This window comes from Mesocricetus auratus, unplaced genomic scaffold (assembly GCF_017639785.1).
Source record: "Mesocricetus auratus isolate SY011 unplaced genomic scaffold, BCM_Maur_2.0 Super-Scaffold_6730, whole genome shotgun sequence".
NCBI lineage: Eukaryota > Metazoa > Chordata > Mammalia > Rodentia > Cricetidae > Mesocricetus > Mesocricetus auratus.
In genome coordinates, this window is record NW_024429184.1 from 12,957,964 (window position 1) to 12,978,137 (window position 20,174).

Genomic DNA, 20,174 nt, shown 5'->3' on the forward strand with positions numbered 1-20,174 from the left:
CCCATGAGGTTGACAGTCAAGATGAACCATCACACGTGCCATCTTGAGGACGCTGAGGCTTGAAGCGCCGTGGCGAGGAAGGACATCCCAGTCCTTAGTGAAGGCAAGCGAGAGTGAGAGCAAGAGGCATACCCGTGCTGTGCACACATCTGCACCCCAGCTGCATCACTAAGCTCAGACTTTGGGGTCTGGACGCTTTAGGATTGAACTCCCTATTCCTGGGCTTCAGTTTCTTCTTCTTTAAAATAGACATGTCTAAGTCAGAGTGTGGGTTCAGCTCCCTTAAGAGAGAAACCTCAGAATGCCATAACCTAAAACAAGTTCCAAATTTCTTTCTTTTATCTCTTACACTGAAGAATCCAGATGGCAGTGTGCAAGTCCAGGCTGGGGGAGACAGGCAGCTCTGCTCCCTCAGCATGGACTCCAGCTATGGGGCTGGGAGCTGTTCTCTTCCCAGCCAGAAGGAAGGGGACAGAGCCCATGGAGCATGTTTCCAGTGGTCTCAGAGGTGACCCACAAGCTGCACACATCTCTGCTCACCCATATTAAGGCAACACTTGCTGGGATGTGTTTTGTGTTGTTATTGTTGTTTTGTTTGTTTGTTGTCCAGATACCCTGTGCTCAGCTACCATTCTTACTGGACCAAGAAAGCAGAAAGGAGTTCTGGGATGAGATGCCCAGGGGAGCCGATGGACACTCAGAGTTTGGAGGTCTGGGGTAGTGTGTACCTAGCAGGGCTTCCCAGCGCTCACGGCTGCTCCCTTCCTATCCAGGAGCTGGTGATAATCCTTCACAAGGCCCTGGAGGCTGCCCAGCAAGAGAAGCGAGCTTCCAGTGCCTACCTGGCAGCCCCGGAAGACAAGGACCGACTGGAGCTGGTCCGGCACAAGGTGCGGCAGATCGCAGAGCTGAGTCAGCGGGTGGAGGCCCTCGAGCAGGACCGAGAGCGTCTGGCGCACGAGTCCGGCCTGCTCCAGCAGCAGGTGCAGCTGCTCATGGATAAGAACCAGGCCAAGCAGCAGGTCATCTGCAAGCTCTCCCAGAAGCTCACCGAAGACCTCGCACAGCCAGACCAGCCTGCCAGTGCCGCCAATGGTGACTTCCTGAGCCAGCAGGAGAGAATGGAGCACCTGAAGGTAGGCCCCCCTCTCCACCCAGCATGCTCTCCTGGCCTCTGGGTGTCACTGAGTGGCTCATTCTGGAGCCTCCAAACCACAATTAGGTAGCAAGAGGAAAATTTCTCTTCCCTCCTTCACTTTTTGAAAGCCCAATGCAATTTGACCTTTCATGCTGTGCAGGCCTCTGAAAGGTGAACAGGTTCCCAGCTTACCAGTCTGGGGCCTGGTCTGCACAGCCTCCATCAATGCCATCCTGCTGCCCGGGATCCCCAACATGCTCGCCCTCAGCGCAGTCTCACATGTAGAACAGATGACCTGTGCTGACTGTGACTGGCCCAAGGCAAGGGCAGTGATCACCACAGAGTGTTCTCCACACGCCGGCCTGTCTCTAGTGTTTGCTGTGTGAGCTCATTGTGGCCTGTGCCAGCCCTGCGAGGCAGTGACTGGCAGGCCCCACTTTTGTGATAGGAATAGAGATGCTCGCCTGTGAGGCTCAGAGTAGAGGTGCTTGCCCAGCGGTTGGCACAGGGGAGGGGCGGGGCTGGGCAGGAGCTCATTTCTGCTGACCAGTCTACCTCCCCTGCCCCTCCCAGCCTTTCCGGGCCACCTTCCACGCCTCCCCCTGCTTCCCTTCTCTGTCCTCGTCTCCCTCTTCAAGCCACCCCAACTCACAGGGGCCAACCGTGACATTTAGGGACATCATTTGAGGTGTGATGCCAGCCATGGGCCACAGGCTGCTCTGAAGACTGTGACAGGGGCTGCCCGAGCATTCCTGAGGCTGAGGAGAGGTGCCCTTGACCCTCACTGTCCCTGGACAGCACACAGAACCAGGGCCAGTCTGATCCCAAACACTGCTTCTCCAGGCCTCCCGTGTTCTTGTACAACTCCAACCTAGGAACTGCTGGGTGGTGGGGTAGAGAGAGAGCATTGGTGAGTCAGGCGTGGCCACTGCTCGCCCTGTGAAGTAAGCGAGCCCTGGTGTTGAGTCCCTGCTCTGTGCCTTGCTAGCTGAGTGGCTTTGGGCAAGTTCTCTCTCTCTGTGGGAAGTGGCCTAACTATCCCTGAGCTGAAGAGTCCTTAGGATGAAGGAAATACACCCATACTCCCTTCCCTGCCAGCCAAAACTAGCAGGAACAGGACCGCCGTTAGCCTGAAGCCAAAGGCTATTTAGGAATACAACAGAATGAAGAAGAGCAGCTGTCCATCAGTGAGGTGTGAGGAGACCCACCGTCCTGGGATTTTATGCTTGTAGATCATGCCGCTGAGCCCATACTGGGGCCTGACAGAGCTGCATGGACTAGGTGTGTCTTAGTAGCTCTTAGAAGAGCCCACCAAATGCCCTTCCCCATCATATGTGATCATGGAGAGTGTTCCCATTTCCTGCCTGCTTGAGGCTGGATGCCCAGCCTTAGGTAAAGACCCACTCATCAGGTTATTTCAAGAGTAGTATCACTAATCTCTTGGATTTCAGAGCTGGGCCGAGGGGAGCCCAGTATTACCAAACTAGGCTCATAATCCCAGTGCCAGGAGGGAAGTGGAGGCAGGAGGCTTGGGATCGCAGGCCATCCTCAACATAGAGTTTGAGGCCAGTCTGGATTACATAAAGCCCTGACTGGGGCAGTGAGGGGCTCAGAGATGGGAAGACTGGGCAGTCCAGCTATGCAGATGCCCTGCCTGAGGGGGAGATGGGTCCTGGTCAACAGTACGGGCAGCGGGATCATGGCAGACTCAGGCTTCCCGTGAGAACCTGTGGTGTCGGCTCCTGCACAGGCTGCTGCACGCTCTCCTCCTGGGCCCCTCCTGCATGTTGTCCTCTTGCTTTGCTTGTGACTCTGTGTGGCTTTTTTCTTCTCTGAGGTTTCTCTGTTTCCTCCCTACAGTTCTGAGGCAAGGAGCACGGCCAAGGTAGGGCACCAATCTGATTGGAGGCTGCCCAGCTGCCTTTCCTACCCACTATGCTCCAAGGGGCGCTCACACCCACCTCACCCAGGAACAGGCACCCTGTGACAAGTCCACACTCTCAGGGTTGGAGGGGTGCCTCTGCCGAGCCTGGGTGAGGAAGGGGTGCAAACAAGGATCAGGAGTGGGTGTGCTCTGGGCAGTCCGTGGCGTTTGCCGAGCGCCTGCCGTGGGCTGAACACTCCCAGGTTGGGGTCCTTGCTCTCCTAAACCAGATGTGTCATTGAGAGGTTCACCTCCTATGTAACGTGTACTCTTTCCCGCCAGCTGCCTGAGTCCCGCCGCTGTCTCAGCCCCCAAATAACACACGAGACACTATATTAATTATGAAGCTGTTGGCCATTTGCTATGGTTTCTTAATGGCTAGCTCTGACTTAATTATTAACCCATAATTACTAATATATATTTTAATGAGGTCTTATCTTACCAAGGATGCAGCCTCATGCATCCTCTCTTCCAGGAATCACATGGCGACTCTCTACTCTTAACTACATTTCCCAGAATCCTCCTTGACTCCTACTCCCACCTATCTTGCTTCCCTATTGGCCAACAATGCTTTATGTATCAACCAATAGGACAACATACACAGAAGGACTCCCCCATCACTTCTAGATCCCTGACTCCTCATCTGTAAAATGGGAACAATGCTACTCATCACCTATGGAGGGTACACGGTGGGGACACTGTTCTCTCACCTGGGAGTCCCCATGACCAGCTGCAGCGGGCTCCCCACAGACTGAGGCATCTTGTGTACCTCACACACAGTGACGAATGGAAGCACTTCCCGAGCCCACAGCCTATGACTGTTCCCCAGCAGGAAAGGAAAGGCTTGGCTTGCAGGGGATATGAGTGGACAGTGTGCTTGAATGGCTTCTGGAATATTCTTCTCAATAGAATAAACGTTGTGAGCCATGGCTATATCTCTGTATGGAAACTTGCTATGGTTTGCCTGGCTGCTCATCTGTCCAGGCAGGAAGCTATTGCTCCTTATGCCAGACTATGAGGGGCAATCTCAGGGCTCATATCTGTTTATCAGCGTAGCCCAGGCTCACATTTAAAAGCATTAAAAACAAAACAAGGCCTAAGCTATAGAAAATTTCCTAAGCTGGGCATTGGTGGCGCATCCCTTTAATCCCAGCACTCGGGAGGCAGAGTCATGTAGATTTCTGTGAGTTAGAGGCCAGCCTGGTCTACAAAGCAAGTTCCAGGACAGCCAGGGCTGTTACAGAAAAATCCTGTCTCAGTGCCCCCCAAAAAAAAGAAAAGAAAAGAAAATTTCCCAATAGAATAGTCATCGGTCTGTTTTAAAAAACAAAAACTGTTGGAACTCAGCATGATGACACACACCTATGTGTCCTAGCCATTCTAGAGGCTGAAGCAGGAGACTGCTGGGTTAGAGCTCAGCCTGGGGTGCACAGTGGCATCTTCTTAAGGAAAACAAGGGGGACCGAGTATGGTGGTATAGGCATATTGCCAAGACCTGCACAGCTTTGGTAAAACCTGACAGGGGAAACAAGGGAATGAAGAAGTGACGGATAGGAACAGAAACGCTGGGCTGGAATGGACCAGTTGCCCTGACGCACCAGTAGCCTCTAAACTCAGCACCGTCAGCACCGCCTGAGGAGGCAGGGTTATATACGGCTGCACCAGGGGAAAGCCACACCGCTCACATGGGTCTAGGCAGTGACATCCTTGGCGTGGCCATGCTCATGTCAACAGTGCTCCCTCACTCAGGTCTTCATCCACTCTGCACAGCCTGTAGTCTTAGCACCTATGACACACGCAGGAGGGTCTGGAGTTCACAGCCATCTTTAGCTATGTAGCAAACTTGAAACCAACCTGGGATACACAAGACCTTGTTCAAACAAACAAACAAAGCCAGGAAATAAGAAGAAAAAGAAGGGGCTGGGCGTGTGTAGCTGAGCTGCCACACAGACTGGGGTTGAGTCCTAGTGTCAAAAGCAGGTGAACAGATAACACCCCTGAGGGTCACACAGTTGTGTTTACAAAGTGACACTTGACAAAAAGCAGTTCAGGCAGGTCTGCAAATGCCTGGCACATGTACTGATTTAAAACCACCAAAGCAATTATGGGGCAGTGGAGGAGCCCAAGGTCAACAACAGCTACTTAGTTGGAGCCAGCTTGGTTCCAACCGAACCAAACAAACCCTGAATATAAGGAGACACAGCCCTGAGGGCTTTGCTGGGTTCCATCGCTTCCTCAGTGTTGGCCACGTCCGTCCCATCTGCTGAGGGGACATTCACGTCTGCCTTTCCCAGATACAAAAGCAGTCAGTCAGAATGGTTCAGAGACGGCAGCCACCTTGAACTCCCCGCCTAGGGCTCTCCCTACATTGTGCTGGAGACGTCGACTTTGCAGACCCCCTTCTCTGTAGTTTTGGGGATTTCTCAAGGAAGGAAGCTTAGTCAGCTCCTTTGAGGGCGACGTCTCCAGAGCAGGGTGTTTGTGGTTCCGCTGCTGACCCACCTGGCTTTTTTCCAGGACGACATGGAGGCATATCGGACCCAGAACCGCTTCCTCAACTCCGAGATCCACCAGGTCACCAAGATCTGGAGGAAGGTGGCGGAGAAGGAGAAGGCCCTGCTGACCAAGGTACCAGGGACTGATGGCCACATCCGTGGCCCAGCCCCTCCCTGTCCCCTGCCTTCCCTAATCTCTTCTGGCCCCTCATGCCTGTGATCTGTGCCAGAAATTCCCGTAGTGCTGGGAGCAAGACACATTGAGTTCCTCATGAGAAGGAGGAGGTGGGCAGAGAGAAACGAGAACGTGGGGAGGCCCAGGGAGGGCCGAAGTGTCCATAGACGCACGCAGGTGGTGCCTGGGCTACAGCACTTGCAACCCCAACCTTGAGGTCAAGATGGGAACCGAGCGGCCCAGCAGTCACAGAAAATGCTTCAAGGCAAAATTCCACCATCCCCATCTCACAGAGACAAAATGCAGGGCCCAGGGAGCTCATGACTCACCCAAAGTCATCTGACCTGTGCACGGAAATGGGGGCAGGGTGGGAGAGCAGGGCCACACCCCAGGCTGAGGACAAGGAAGGAAGGCACAAAAGGCAGCGGAGGGTGCCAGGGCAGGACCCTGCAGGGAGCTGCCTCTGCCCAGTGCCTCTGTGCCCAGAGCTCACACTGTTCCTTGCCAGAACCCTGAGGAGACCCCGTGTTACTCCTGTTCTGCAAACGAAGGGCTGAAGTACAGGGTGAACTAGCACGTTAGCTGACGTGGTCACGGGCCACACTGCTTGCCGTGTCTGAACCAGGATGAGACTCCATGCCTTGCATGAGATGGGCTATGTCCGCCCTTGCTTCCCCTCCCCTATTTTGGACCCAGCTCCCTCTCGATCTTTACTTCCCTTGCAGTAAGCCTTTGTCTGCCTGCAGCCCTGGGAGCGGGCAGGCAGGGAGAGCAGAGTCGGGAGGGTTTGACGCTGTTGAGGGCTCGGCAGCCTGAGCTGCCCGGAGCCCTGACCAGCCGCCCACTCCTACAGTGTGCCTACCTCCAAGCCAGGAACTGCCAGGTAGAAAGCAAGTACCTGGCCGGGCTGCGGAGGCTGCAGGAGGCAGCAGGGGCTGAAGCCGGTGACTTTCCTGGGCTGCTGCGGCAGCTGGTCCACGAGGCGCTCCAGTGGGAAGCAGGAGAGGCCCCAGCCAGCGTGGAGCTGAGACCCGTCAGGTGAAGCCAGGGGGCAGCCGGGAGGGGCTGTGGCTCAGGCACATAGTGGGCAGGGTCAGCTGAGTGGGGTGGGCTCGGGGGAGGCGCAGACCACCCAGACACTGCACCTGTCCCTGCCCAAGCTGTGTCTCATGGGATCTGGGGACCCCAGGCCGGAGTCTGCCTGTTTCGCTGTGCGCCCCTAAGCAAGGCACTTTACCTTTCTGCACCCGTATTCAGCCCCTGTGTAATGAGGTAAAGTCCCCTGCCTCACAGGGGTGACCGAGACGGCACACACAGGACACACAGTGAATTGCAGTCTCCTGGGCCGCATATAGGCTCTTGTAGTCCACCAAGGGGATCTTCCACATCCTCAGGAAGCAGAGCCGTTCTCCCAACTGCACAGATAAACTGAGGCTGGGCCCGGGAGTGGCCTCGGTGCAGCCAGGGTGCAAGCCCATCTGATGTGACCCTTTTGCCAGCAGTGAGTACGATGCCTACGGCTTCCTGACGGTGCCAGACTATGAGGTGGAAGATCTGAAACTGCTGGCCAAGATCCAGGCCTTGGAGGTGTGCTCCCACCACCTGCTGGGCCTCGAGACCGTGCAGCGCCCCCTACGGGAGCGCTGGGCTGCCCTGACTGAGCTGGCACCCACAGCCGAACTCAAGCAGCTGCTACGGGCAGGCGTGCCCCGGGAGCACCGTCCGCGTGTCTGGAGGTGGCTGGTCCACCGCCGGGTCCAGCACCTGCACTCTCCAGGCTGCTACCAGGAGCTTCTGGCCCGTGGCCAGACACGCCAGCACCCCGCGGCCCGCCAGATCGAGCTGGACCTCAACCGGACCTTCCCCACCAACAAGCACTTCACCTGCCCGGCCTCCAGCTTCCCCGACAAGCTCCGCCGGGTGCTCCTGGCCTTCTCCTGGCAGAACCCCACCATCGGCTACTGCCAAGGCCTCAACAGGTGAGGAGCAGGGCGTGAGAGCACAGCTTCTCTTCCAGCACAGTCTGCCGTGCAGCTCGGAGCCCAGGAGGCCTATCCCTCTCCCCTGGCAGGCAGAGAGAGGGCACGCTCGGGGCTGAGAACCTGGGGTTCATTCAGGTCGTCGCCCTATGTGCTCTGACTTGATCTTGGGAGTTCTCCTCAGGGACTGCTCAGGCTCCGGCCTCCCCCTCCTCACCCCTCCATCCTCCTCTCAGTGGGGTGGTCTCTCCATCGGGGCTGCCTAAGCAGAGACCTCAGCCCTTGAGCATTCCTACCTCACCCCTCCCTTCCCGTCCTTAATCCCTCATATCCAGGCTTGAAACTCCAGAAGTGGAGTGTGAGTGGGCTAGCCTGGATTACTGTCTGCTTGGCTCCACTCAGCAGCAGAGGGAGAGGGATCAGGCTGAGGATGGAGCTGGTAGAAGTGTCTGTCCCCTCCAACACTGGGGACTCTCATGAGTACCCTGGTTATTGCCATAGAAATTGCTGCATGGTCTCATCTATTCCCCAAAGCAAGTTTGACTCAATTTAGTTCAAGCACACATATCCCTGTGCTAAATTTGCATAAGCTGTCTACTCTCCCTTCAGAACAGGTGATGTGTGACATTTATTTAGCACAGAATCAGGCTCAGATTTCAGTGGGTCCCAAGGGCAGAGATTTTCGGTATTGCTATCGCTGGTCTAAATGTGAGTGAAATTGAGCATGTGTATGTAATTTCTGGGATTTGGGGGTTAAAGTCCCAGCAGTCATGTAGCTCAGTCCACACCCCTCAGCAAGACTGTCAGGATGTACCCTGCTCTGCCTGGGGCAGATGATGGCTGTAGACCGCCTGCCCTCTCCTTCCTAGCCCAGCAAGACTGCGGATCTTTCTCAGTGTGTTAGACTCTAGAGGGTACAGATGGCGACGGCAGGAGGCCAGAAGGTAGAGGACTCGGCTACCGTGCTTCCTGACTGGGCCCCAGGATGGAACCCACATGGCAGAGGAGAGAATCGGCTCCCGCCAGCTATCCTCTGGCCTCCACACGTCAGCACACGCCCAACACACAGACACACACACAGACACACACACAGACACACGCACGCACGCGCACACACACACACACACACACACGCACACACGCGTGCATACGTAGGGGCTAGGGAGATGGTATCTCAGTTAGTATTTCTATTGCTGTGATAAGACACCATGAACAAATGCAGCTTGGGGTGGGGGCAGTAAGGAGTCTATTCATTTTACTCCCTGTAGTTCCTCCAGGGAGGTCAGGGCAGGAACTCAAGGCAGGAACTGATGCGGAGGAATGGAGGCCATGGAGAAGCTTGCTCTGCGTGCTTATTATAGCATCCAGGACAACCCCCCTCCCCGTGGCACTACCCATAGAAGACTAGGCACTCCCATGCCAAACACTGACTATAGGTCAGCCTTATGGGGAATTTTCTCATTTGGAACTCTCTTTCCCAAATGACTCTGGCTGGTGTCAAGTTGGTAACACGCTAGCCAGGATAGGTAGTTTGGTAGTTAAGAGCACTTGCTGCTCCTCCAAAGGACGAGGATTTGGTTCCCAACACCAACATGGTGACTTGCAACCATTCATAACTCCAGCTTCAGAGGATCTGACGCCCTCTTCTGGCCTTCATGGACACTGCACATAAGTCACACAGAGACATAAAAATAATAAGTAATTCTTTTTTATTTAGAAAACAAAGCAAGTAAAAAACAGCAAGTGCTAATGAATTCTCAAAAAAATAAATAATAAATAAATGGAGGAGGAGTGAGGAAGATGGGTCTGAGGTCAGAGACCTTTAGTCTCAGTTACTCTTTAGTCTCAGTTACTCTTTAATCTCAGTTACTCCAGAGGCTGAAGCAGGAAAATCACAAATCGAAACCTGTCTGAGCTGTCCTTGAGTTCAAGGACAGCCTGCATTATTTAGTGAGTTCCTTGTCTCAGAAAAAAAAAATTCCTGAGGACATAGCTCAATGAGAGAATGGTTGCCCAGAGGGACCAGAAGTTCTGGTATCAGGCGAGTGGTGGATTTTATCTGTGTCCCTGCAGGTGGGAATGGGCACCCCATTTTCCAGTTGAGACCTGAGGTGTTGAGGAAGCTGTCCAGAATTTCACTGTGCATGGCAGCCCTGCAGCCCCTGGCCCCCAGTCCTTTATACAACCCCCCTCTAAGTGGGGGCTGGGCCCCCCAAAGCCTTCCTGATCCATGTGTCCCTTGTGGAGACTGGGGGACTTAGCCACACTGGGGCTCTAGATTTCGGAGGTTGGCCAGTGGCTAAGGGTTAAAGGGCGAGGAAAGTTCTCACAGTGGGAGGACCTTAACGTCACAGCCTCAGGAGAAAATGCCCTGGTGCAGGAGGGACATGAGCGCAGGCCACAGGGACAAGTGAAACAAAATGGGGGTGACTTCAGTATGCCGCTGTGCTGCATTTATTTGATGTGCAAGTGCAAATAATTGGGATTCACACGAATATTTATATTATCACTTTAAATAGAAAGCTATGTATAATAGAGCCTGCCTGCATCTCAAGAGAGGTGTGTTTTGCAGCCGCTGTCTCTTTCGCCATCTAGTGATCAATCTCAGAACTGCATGCATTGTATCAGAATAAACAGTCCTCTCACTTAAGGCAACAAAATCCAGCCCGTTCCTGAGGTAACAAATAATGTGAAAATACCTTTGCCAATTTAGAACAAGCACTTTAATCCGTTCCCCTATGCAAGTACCTGGACTGTGTAAAGCGCAGTCCTTCCCCATCTGCACACGCCTTTGAGGGCCGGCTTGCTTGGTGTCCCATAGTTCCCTGGGCGGCGGTGAGGATTTGCCTTCTGCATGCAGAAATCTAAACAATACTGACAGCCCCTGAAGACATCCTTGGGTTTTGGAGGAGCAGGAGGGCGGGCTAGGATAGACAGCAGCAGGCTGGATTTGGGGTCCTGGATTCTGTCCCCTCTGCCCACGTGATCTTAAGTGATGATTACTTTTGCCTTCTGAGTTCCAGTTTCCCCATCTTGCCTTGACCAGAGGTGGCCCATGGAAAGAAGCTGCCTAGGGACCCATTTGAAGGGGCTTCTGGGGATAGTGTCCAGCTCAGTAGCAACAAGTTCCATGAGCAATTACTATGTGTGCCCTGGGCGTTGATGGAGTGGTACTTGATACACAGGGCATTGTCTGTTCTGAGTCCCCTCCCCCAGCTCGGAGAGGGCAGAGCATCCTGGTCCCAGGAGACCTGCGGCTGTTTTCCTCTCTTGCACTCAGCTCAGACTCAGGAGAGTTTGTACAAACATGGCCGAGCAGGGAACAGCCCTCCCAACCAGCTGGGAAAGGAGAAAGGACCCCTCTCCCCTTTGTGAGAATCAGCCCTGGTTCTAAAGTCATGAACCTCAAAAGAAAATGGAGGTCATGAATCCAGTCCGTTAAGAACCCCAATGCCGGGCTCTGGAAGGGCTCTGCAACGCAGGCTGTGGTGATACACACCTGTAATCCCAGTATCCGAAGACTGAGGATTGCCAGCCTGGCCGTAGAGAGAGATTTTAACAAAAGCAAAAAAGATTTTAATACAGATTCAAGCTTGATGGCCTACAGAGCGAGTTCCAGGACAATCTTCAAAGCAATAAAGAGAAACCCTGTCTCCAAACACCAAACAACAACAACAACAACAAAAAATCCAAGCTTGACATTCACAGAGAGCCCATGGCTTCCAGTGAGTTCCTCTTCTCCTTACAGGCGCCTGAGGAGGGCTCACCTCACATGTGATGAGCAGAAGGGGTCCCATGGCCCCCGCATCAGTCTCCCAGGGGCTTGTTGCTGCAGAGTGTCCTGAGGCTTTCTGAGAATGAGCGCTGTGAGCCTCCAAGAGTGGCTGGAATGGGCGGTGTCCCCGGATGGGGGACCTTGTGTTTACCAGGTCCATGGGAGACATCCTGGGGACTGTGCTCTGGGGTTGGCCCTGGATGCGGCCCCTCAGGGAATGGAAGAAGAGAGCTTCTCAGGGAACGATGTCCCCACTCAGCTCTAGGCTTGTGTCTGTCCTGTCCTGCTGTCCTGGTCTCAGAGGACTGCATAACCGGGTGGGAGTGTGTAGGAGGGAGGCTGTGAGCCCTCACCACGGGGCTGTGCTGGTGAGTGGAGCGTGAGGTATTCTCCCCTCACGGGGACCATGCAGCTCTGGCAGGTGCAGAGACCAGAGCTTGCCAGTGTGAGGGTTAAGATAGCCAGTATTTACCAAGCACCGACGGCATGCCACGCACTGGGTTGGACACCAAATGTGCTGACAGTCCACAGGGCTAACCATTTGAGCTGAGGCTCAAAGAGGTTAAGTAGTTTACCCAAGGCCGCCCAGGAAACAAATTCTCACCCAAGAAACCCAGGCTTGGAGCCTCTGTTCTGTATTGGTCCTCATTGCTCTGGAAGTCAACCTGGGCATACTCCCCCAAACATCGTCTCACGCCAGGTGCCACAACTACCAGCCTGGTAGGGAAGGTGCCTAGGTCAGCCAGGGCTCAGCCCTGGGACTCAGGGTGCTGTCCCTGCCTGCAGCACTGCAAATACTGTGGGTCACTCCAGGCCTCCCTCCCCTGCAGGCTGGCTGCCATCGCCCTGTTGGTCCTGGAGGATGAGGAGAGCGCTTTCTGGTGTCTGGTGGCCATTGTAGAGACCATACTGCCCGCTGAGTACTACAGCAAGACGCTGACCGCATCTCAGGTGAGCTGACCGCATCTCGGGCAGGACAGGACGTGGCGCCCATTCCAGGCAGTCCCCCAGAGGAGTTCCTTCAGGCCAGCAGATCCGGGGTCTCCGCCTCTCCTACACAGGGAGGGGCCTGTAAGATTGTGAGGCCCTGCCCACCAGCAGGTGTGTTACCCAGTGGTGATGTCATACCACCAGGAGGAGCTGCTTCCTGGGGAGGGAGAAAGAAATCAATGCCCCTTGCCATCTGCCAGTCAGGAACTGAGAGAGGCCACGGGATGGGCAGCAGGCTGGGGTGACGGCCGCTGTCTCTGCACGTGCTTGTGGTTACGCCACCTCCCTGGGGATGAGGGTTCGTAGCCATTGGCTGTGGCCCCCGCATATCATCGCTCTGGACCCCAGGCCGGCCTACTCTAGAGCAGGAATAAGGTCTCTCTGGACTTAGAAATCGTAAGTGTGTCCTGGCCCAGTCCCCCACTCCATTCTTGCTGAGGCAGCCGTCTGCCCTGCGGACCTCATCTTTACACACTCCGCCGCCCTCGTCACCCCTGTGCCCTCCCCCTGTCATGCCTGACACCCATCCCTCCTCCTGGGCTGCCCTTTGGATAACAGGGATCCTGTGCAGCCGCAAGGAGAGCCGGCTTGAACTCAGAAGGTGGGGGCAGGGAGGGCATTCGACCTCACAGAAAGGAAGAGTGGACTCGGTCATCAGTGCTGCCAGTGGGCAGGCTCCTCCAGCCGCCTACTCTGCCTCCCGCGTGTTTGTCACCAAGTGGTCTCAGGGGGTGCACCACCCTTAACCCTGTGGCCATGGTGTACTCCAGAAGAAGCAGACAAGGTGGGGCTGGCCCTTCCAGTCCACAGTTTTTACTTCCTGCTTAAACCTGAGAGCCTTGGGTTTGCCCCAGGCTGCGTATTTCACGTGTGGATCTTAGCGTTGAGCAACAGCATCGAGCTGACTTTTGGTTTTGTTTTGGTCATGGAGAACTTCCACATTCGGAACAGTAGGGGAGGTAGGCAGCTTGGGTTCCCACCTAGTGTCCCTGGTTACCAGCAGAGGAGAGAGGCCTGGATCACAGGCAGTTAGGTTTTTTTTTTTTTTTTTTTTTTTTTGGCTCCGTTTTATCATAGATCTGGTGACTCGCCTGGCTCTGGGGCTGGCCATGCTTCTGACTGAGGGAGGAAAGCCCTGTGTCTGACTGAACACTCACCACAGCAACACTGAAGCTCAGATCTGCATTGGGGTGGGGGTGGGAGGGCTGTCGGGTTCTAGACAAGAAGGAGCAGGAGGGGACACAGATCGGGACTGCCAGGGAGGAGGGAGCCGTTCAGAAAGTAATCAGAAGTAAATAGCCAAAGCCACCAGGAGAGGTCACCGTTCTCCCCACCGTGTCTGTCCTGGGCCTCACCCCAAGTGTCTGCCAAGTGTCCTAAGAACCAGGCCAATATGGTCCAGAGAGGCTGGAAAAGATGCTCCTGGTTTTCTGTGCCTGTGAGTATGAGACTGGTTTCCTCCAACTGCCAGGGACACTGCTGAGTGACACAGCACATGCCAAAGACTGTTGCTCTCCCTGGGTATTTTGCCTGTGTTGGGAGCCCTGGTGATGTCACTGTGATGCACACACTCTCACACAGACATACACTCACACACACAGACACACTCACACACACAGACATTCACTCACACACACAGACACACTCACACACACAGACATTCACACACAGACACACTCACACACAGACACACACACAGACACACACTCACACACACAGATACACATTCACACACAGACACACACAGACACACACAGACACACACATTCACACAGACAGGCACATTCACACAGACACACTCACACAGACACACACACACAGACACACACTCACACACAGACACACACTCACACACAGAGATACACAAACTCACAGACACACACACTCACACATGGACACACACACACATAGACAGACACACACTCTCACACAGGCACACATTCACACAGACACACAGACACATTCACACACACACACACAGACACATTCACACACACACAGACACACACACACACAGACTGGCGGGGTCTGACGAGCAGGCAAAGAGGGAGACAGCAGACAGGACAGGCCTCTGCTGCCTTCCAGGTGGACCAGCGGGTGCTCCGGGACCTCCTCTCAGAGAAGCTGCCCCGACTCACCGCTCACCTGAGGCAGCACCACACAGACCTCTCTCTCATCACCTTCAACTGGTTCCTCGTGGTCTTTGCCGACTCTCTCATCAGTGACATCCTCTTGCAAGTCTGGGATGCCTTCCTGTATGAAGGGACAAAGGTAGGTATGCCTGGACCCAGCTGCCCAGCCGTGCCCCACAGGATGGAAAGCCTGCCACCTGTCAGCCGTTTGGGACACCTGAGAACACAGCTTCTTAAACTGTAGCGTGTTCTGTGCAATATGAGAGGAAGCGGTGGCCCTACCTTTGAAGCTTGGGTCTGGTCCAAACCTTGCCTGTGACCTTGCCAGGTCTTGGTGGGGGGGGCCGCCACCAGCAGAGATGCTAGAGGGACTGACCCTTGGCTCCGGCAGGACAGTGCTCGCCTGGGCCTTGTAGAGGGCTCAGGTACTCAGAGACCAGGCTTCCGGCTGTGCTTCCTTTAGGCTCTTCTGTCACCTGCCCGTCCCGCCCTTCCAAGACCCCCAGGAACCTCCACATTCCCAGAGTCTCTGGGCTTCTGCACCCCACCTCAGCTCCCATTGTGCCCTAGGTGGTGTTCCGATATGCCCTGGCTATCTTCAAGTACAATGAGGAGGAGATCCTGCGGCTGCAGGACAGCCTGGAGATCTACCAATACCTACGTTTCTTCACCAAGACCATCTGCGACAGCCGGTGAGCTGCCCACCCCGCCCCAGCTTAGGAGCCCCGAGGGCTAGTCTACCTTTAGTCTGTCTGTGACCTTGTGTGGCATACAAGGTCCCCAGCCCACCTTCACCCTGCCATCCTTACCTAGGGTGTGGAACAACCAACCCCACCCCCGGCTTTGCCCTTAGTTTCCCCTGCTTGGGGCCTCCTGGCCACTTCCTCCACTGCCACCATTATCTTGGGACTGGTCCATACCTTCAGAGCTAAGCTCCCATATCCCTCCCAGGAATCCCTCCTGGGCAGCTCTTCCCTGCTGGGTCCCCTCCAGCCTCAGCTCTGGATGGGAATGGTCATTTTCCAGAAGGCAGGGCCACCATCCCAGGGTGGATGGATGGGTGTCAGGACAGACCCAGGATCATTGCACTGGCTGACTCCACCTTCCCCCCAGGAAGCTCATGAGCATCGCCTTCGATGACATGAACCCCTTTCCCATGAAGCAGCTGCGGCAGCTGCGGGCAGTCCACCGGGAGCGGCTAGAGGCCGAGCTGCGGGAGCTGGAGCTGCTGAAGGCGGAATACTTGGAGAGACGGGCATCCAGGGGCAGAGCGGTGCCCGAGAGCTGTGTCAGCGAGGACGAAGGGGAGGGCGACGGCTGACCTGCCCCTCCGCTCCCCAAAGCCTTTGTTCGCTTTGCTGGCAGGAGCACAGGCCACAGGCACGGGCCAGAAGTCTGTGTGACCCCGGAGAAGGCCCTTCTCCTCTCTGGATCTTACTCTCCCAGCCCTGCCAGCCTGTATCACAGTACCACTGAGCACTTTAACATGTAGGGAGGCGAGAGTACACCCTGGGTCACCCGGAGCGCTCTCTGAGGCATGACTGTTTCCGTTTGGTTTGGGTTTGGTCTTGAGACCAGGTTTCATGGCGCTCAGGCTGGCCTCAAACTCACTGTGTAACTGAGCCTGGCCTGACCTTCTGGTCTTCCTGACTGAGGCAAGGTTGGCATAAAGCATTGTCCCTTTGACTGATGACTCTCTCTTTAGGACAGACACACTCTCTTACCAGTGTTTCTGGGCAGGCCAAGGTGTCAGCAATGATCCCGCTGGCACCCTCTGGCTCAGGGCCTTGGTCACCATAGATGGCACTCCAAATATAAGATCTGCATTTTCAGGGCATGTGTCTGGGCAACAGCCCCTCTGAAGTGCCACCTGGATCTGTGTTGAGGCCACCCTCCTCGAGGGACTGTTTCTGGAGCCTCATGCCTGCGTCTTCCCTTCTGCTTACGGCCAACTGAGGACACCCCAGGGAAGCCCGTCTGCCACCCTTAGAAATTTGTTGGGAACAGGACAGTGGGCCGCCGAACAACCATCTGCTCTGACATGGCCCTGTCACGTGGGGCTGCAGCCCACCTGGCTCAGCAGAACGAGTTGAGCACGGTTTTATGGCCCCGCATAGCCCTGTTCTCCATGCTCTTCCTGGTGTTTTCAGCAGAGAGAGCTGCCCATCCCAAGTGTCCACCCTACCTGGGAAAGAAGACTTAGGGGTCACAAGGGGTTCATAGCTCCACAAACTGTGACTGCCATCAGCCTTGAGCATGGCTCACAGAGGGTGGGGATCTGTGGAGGCTCTTCTGGAAACTCCCGAAGTCAAGGTTCCTGTGGGACTGGGGCCACACCCTGTTGGCTCTGAGAGGCATGGTGTGCGAAAGCTTAGCATGCCTGGCACCCAGAGAGTGTGCACACACACGCAAACACACGCCAGCTCCTGGCCTAGGGACTCCTGTAAGCACCGTGCACTGGCGCCTGCCTGAAGTGGGAGAAAATGGAGGAGGAGGGGTCTTGGGATCCTGGCTGTGCTCTGACTGGCACAGTAACCCTCAGTGGGTCACAGGAGAAGAGACAGCCCCAGCCCTGGGGAGCACGCAGGAGAGTGAAACTGATTGACCCCAGGGCCTGGCGCAGGGAAGCGCCCAAGGCAGTGAGCCTTTCCTGAAGGAGGCATGGCTAGGTGGGGTCCAGGTCTCCAAAGACAGGTCAGGCAGTGGGCACAGGCTCCAGATCAGCAGCTCCTTCTGCCCTCCTCTACCCCTCCCTCCCCCAAGCCACCGCCCACCTCTCCTCCTCACTTCTCCCTAGAGGAGGACTCTGCCCAAGTACCATGCATGCTCCTTCCTCCCCAGGGACCAGACCGGCTTTCTTACCGAGCTATGCCTTAGAATCCTAAGCTAGCTTTGACCCAGCAGTGTTGCTGGGCCTGCTGTCTGATGCTGTTGAGGCCACGATGTTCTGATAACCCTGGGAGGGTTAGAGTTCTGGGACTAATTGCCTCCTGCAGCCCCGAGTGAGGAGGCAGGCTGAGAACAGCTTGTCCCACAACACTCACCCAGGTCAAGCTCCAGTGACTGGGCACAGAGAAGTTAGTGAACTCCAAAGTCATGCAACAGGGGAGCGTGGCCTGGCCTGTGAGGCTGTGGGCACACCCATAGGGTAACTGTAAGAAGAGAAAGGGTGCCCTTGTGTGGGTACACACTTAAGGTCCCCCAGCCGTCCAGAACTCCCTGGACTACATAGTCTCAAAAAACAAAACAATAAAAGGAAAGCAGATGTTGTCTGAGTTGCTTGACCTGGAACAGGGATGAACAAGGGGTACGGGGTGGCCTGAGCTTGAGAATATCTGGGCTGCAGTTGGGTAGAGTCTGACCCTCCCTCAGGGCCTGGGGACTACCCTAGTGTCAGGTTCCTTGCTTGCTCGCCCCGCAGCTGTTACCCCTTCCCCGGGGACCACTGCTTTCTAGGTTGGGGGAGGGATTTGATCCCCCGGCTCCAGCTTCCTACCCAGAACAGGGATGGGATCCAAGCTCCCCGCCTCTCACCCCTGGACCAGCAGCCCTTATCTCGGAGAGCAGAGGGACGGGTCAAAGGAAGGGCCTGGGGGGCTGATAAAGTCCTCCGTCTGTGTGGGAGGGGCGAACCCCCTTCCAGAACACTCGTTCAAGCCTACAGACCCTAGCCCTAGGGGCTGTCTTCCCGCAACATCCCACCCCTCCCCCAGACGGCGCGGTTCCTGTAGAAACGCCTCATGGGATGGAAATGAAGTAGATGGCACAGGGCTGTGTCCTGGTGACTGACGGCTTGCCTGCCACCTTTAGGACAGAAGCACGCTTGTTACCAGGGTTCCTCTTGGTCCATATCTTCAGACTAATCGTCGTTCTCCCCACCCCCACCCTGTGTGGTGTCTAACCACCGGTTGTGTCCCTGCTCAGTGTCCCCTCGTGTGTAACGAGCTGTCAGGAGCAGTCTTCCACACCTGGGGCAGGGTTAGGAGAAGGCAAGAGGAAACAGGGAAGGTTCCTCCCCAGGCACAGATTTATGACTCCATATACTCATGGGCCCCAGAGAATCCCTGTCAAACGAGACTGACCCAGCCTTGGGGCCTGGCACGCACGAGCAAAGGTTTCTGAGAAGGTGATTCTGGGAGGGGGAGGGGGTGATGCTGGGAGAGGGGCACCAGAGACCCTCGCCTCAGCCTTTTCAGTGAATTGGGACATTCAGGTGACCCAGCCGCTCCCAGATAACACCTTAGTGGCCCTAACATGACAGCGCAGGTCTACAATCCCAGCTCTTGGGAGGTGGAGATCGGATGAGTTCAAGGTTTTCTCCTAGTTCATAGATTAAGACCAACCTGGACTATGTGGGGACTCTGTCTAAAGGAATAATAAAACACATGGGCTGGCAAAATGGCTAAGTGAGTAACTGCTTGCCACAGAAGCCCGACAGCCTGAGTTCTGTCCCTGGAAACCATGTTTAAAAAAAAAAAGGCTGAACGCAGCCCTCCTACTTGGCGATGGGAGGCAGGAGAATTGCCTGAAAGCTCAAGGGACAGCCAGCCCGGAGTATACAAGCATGCAGCGTGGTGGAAACGGGAGACCTTGTCTCAAGATGGAAGGAAAGAACCAACTCATGGAGAGATCTCATCTGACCTCTACACAGAGCACACGCATGAACACACGTGTAAAAAATGATAAAAAATCTTTCAAAATACTCCCTGAGTGCAAAGGTCCGACAGCTGCGTGTTCGCGTTGGCGTCTGCTGTGTGCCTCTGCCAATGCGGCTCCAGAGGCTTGTGGCTGCAGGGGAGGCTTTCATGTAGGAACCCTCAGCTCTAGGCAGGCAGCAGAGTGACCCAGAGCACTGTGATTCAGGACCCTGAAGCAGGCTGTTCTAAAGAGATAGAGAGAGACTCCACCAGAGCCGAGTGTGGTGGTGTAACCCCAGTTACTTAAGGCTGAGGCAGGAAGACAGCTGTTCAAAGTCAGCCTGTTTCAGAAAAAAAAAGTTCTCAGTGTAGTTCAATGATACAACACTTGTCTGGCACACTTGTCTGGCATGCACAAGGCCCTGTGTCACAAATGCACACACACACACACACAATCAGTTGATAGAACCTGCCAAGAACTTAGCCAGTCTCAACTTCTTATCTATGAAATGGTATTACTATGACTAGTTAGAAGGGGTTGGTAGATCAGATGTAATAATGTATGTACTCAACATATCCAGCACCTACTATGTGCCAGGCACCGCGCTAGCGCCCTATCCCCACCCCCCACTACCACCACCAGCAAATGCATCACTACAAGACACGAAGAACTCTTTCCAAGATAGGCGGCGTGGCGTGGTTGTTATGAAAGACACGACGTCCCATCTTCCATGTTCAGAGTGCACAGGTCTGATAGAGGACTCGGCCGGGCAGCAGCGCCGCCTACTGTCAGCCTCGGGAAGGGTCTCCCTCCCCGGTGCGCAGCCGCCCACCACTTCCAGGTTCTCGCGCCGCCTGCGGAGCCGCGGTCCCCGCTCTCGCTGCGGGATCCTGCCGGGAGCCAGCTGGGGGGCAGACGCGGTGGCTGT

The 20,174-nt window shown here is 55.3% G+C and overlaps 1 protein-coding gene across 4 annotated transcripts in view; it reads left to right on the forward strand.

Annotated features, from left to right (window-relative positions):
* Positions 1–17,876, forward strand: part of Tbc1d2 (TBC1 domain family member 2) — a 44,587-nt gene extending 26,711 nt beyond the window's left edge. For 2 of the 4 annotated variants that reach the window (XM_040738680.1, XM_040738688.1), the window contains exons 6-13: positions 774–1,136; positions 5,580–5,690; positions 6,586–6,770; positions 7,235–7,711; positions 12,317–12,437; positions 14,562–14,747; positions 15,179–15,300; positions 15,722–16,294. In XM_040738680.1, the coding sequence (XP_040594614.1) occupies positions 774–1,136; positions 5,580–5,690; positions 6,586–6,770; positions 7,235–7,711; positions 12,317–12,437; positions 14,562–14,747; positions 15,179–15,300; positions 15,722–15,929 (1,773 nt within the window). In that variant the 3' untranslated portion in view covers positions 15,930–16,294. Of the gene's footprint in view, positions 1–773; positions 1,137–5,579; positions 5,691–6,585; positions 6,771–7,231; positions 7,712–12,316; positions 12,438–14,561; positions 14,748–15,178; positions 15,301–15,721 lie in introns of all 4 variants that reach the window. The other 2 variants (XM_040738675.1, XM_040738685.1) reach the window with 2 other exon arrangements.
* Positions 17,877–20,174: the final 2,298 nt, after the last annotated feature.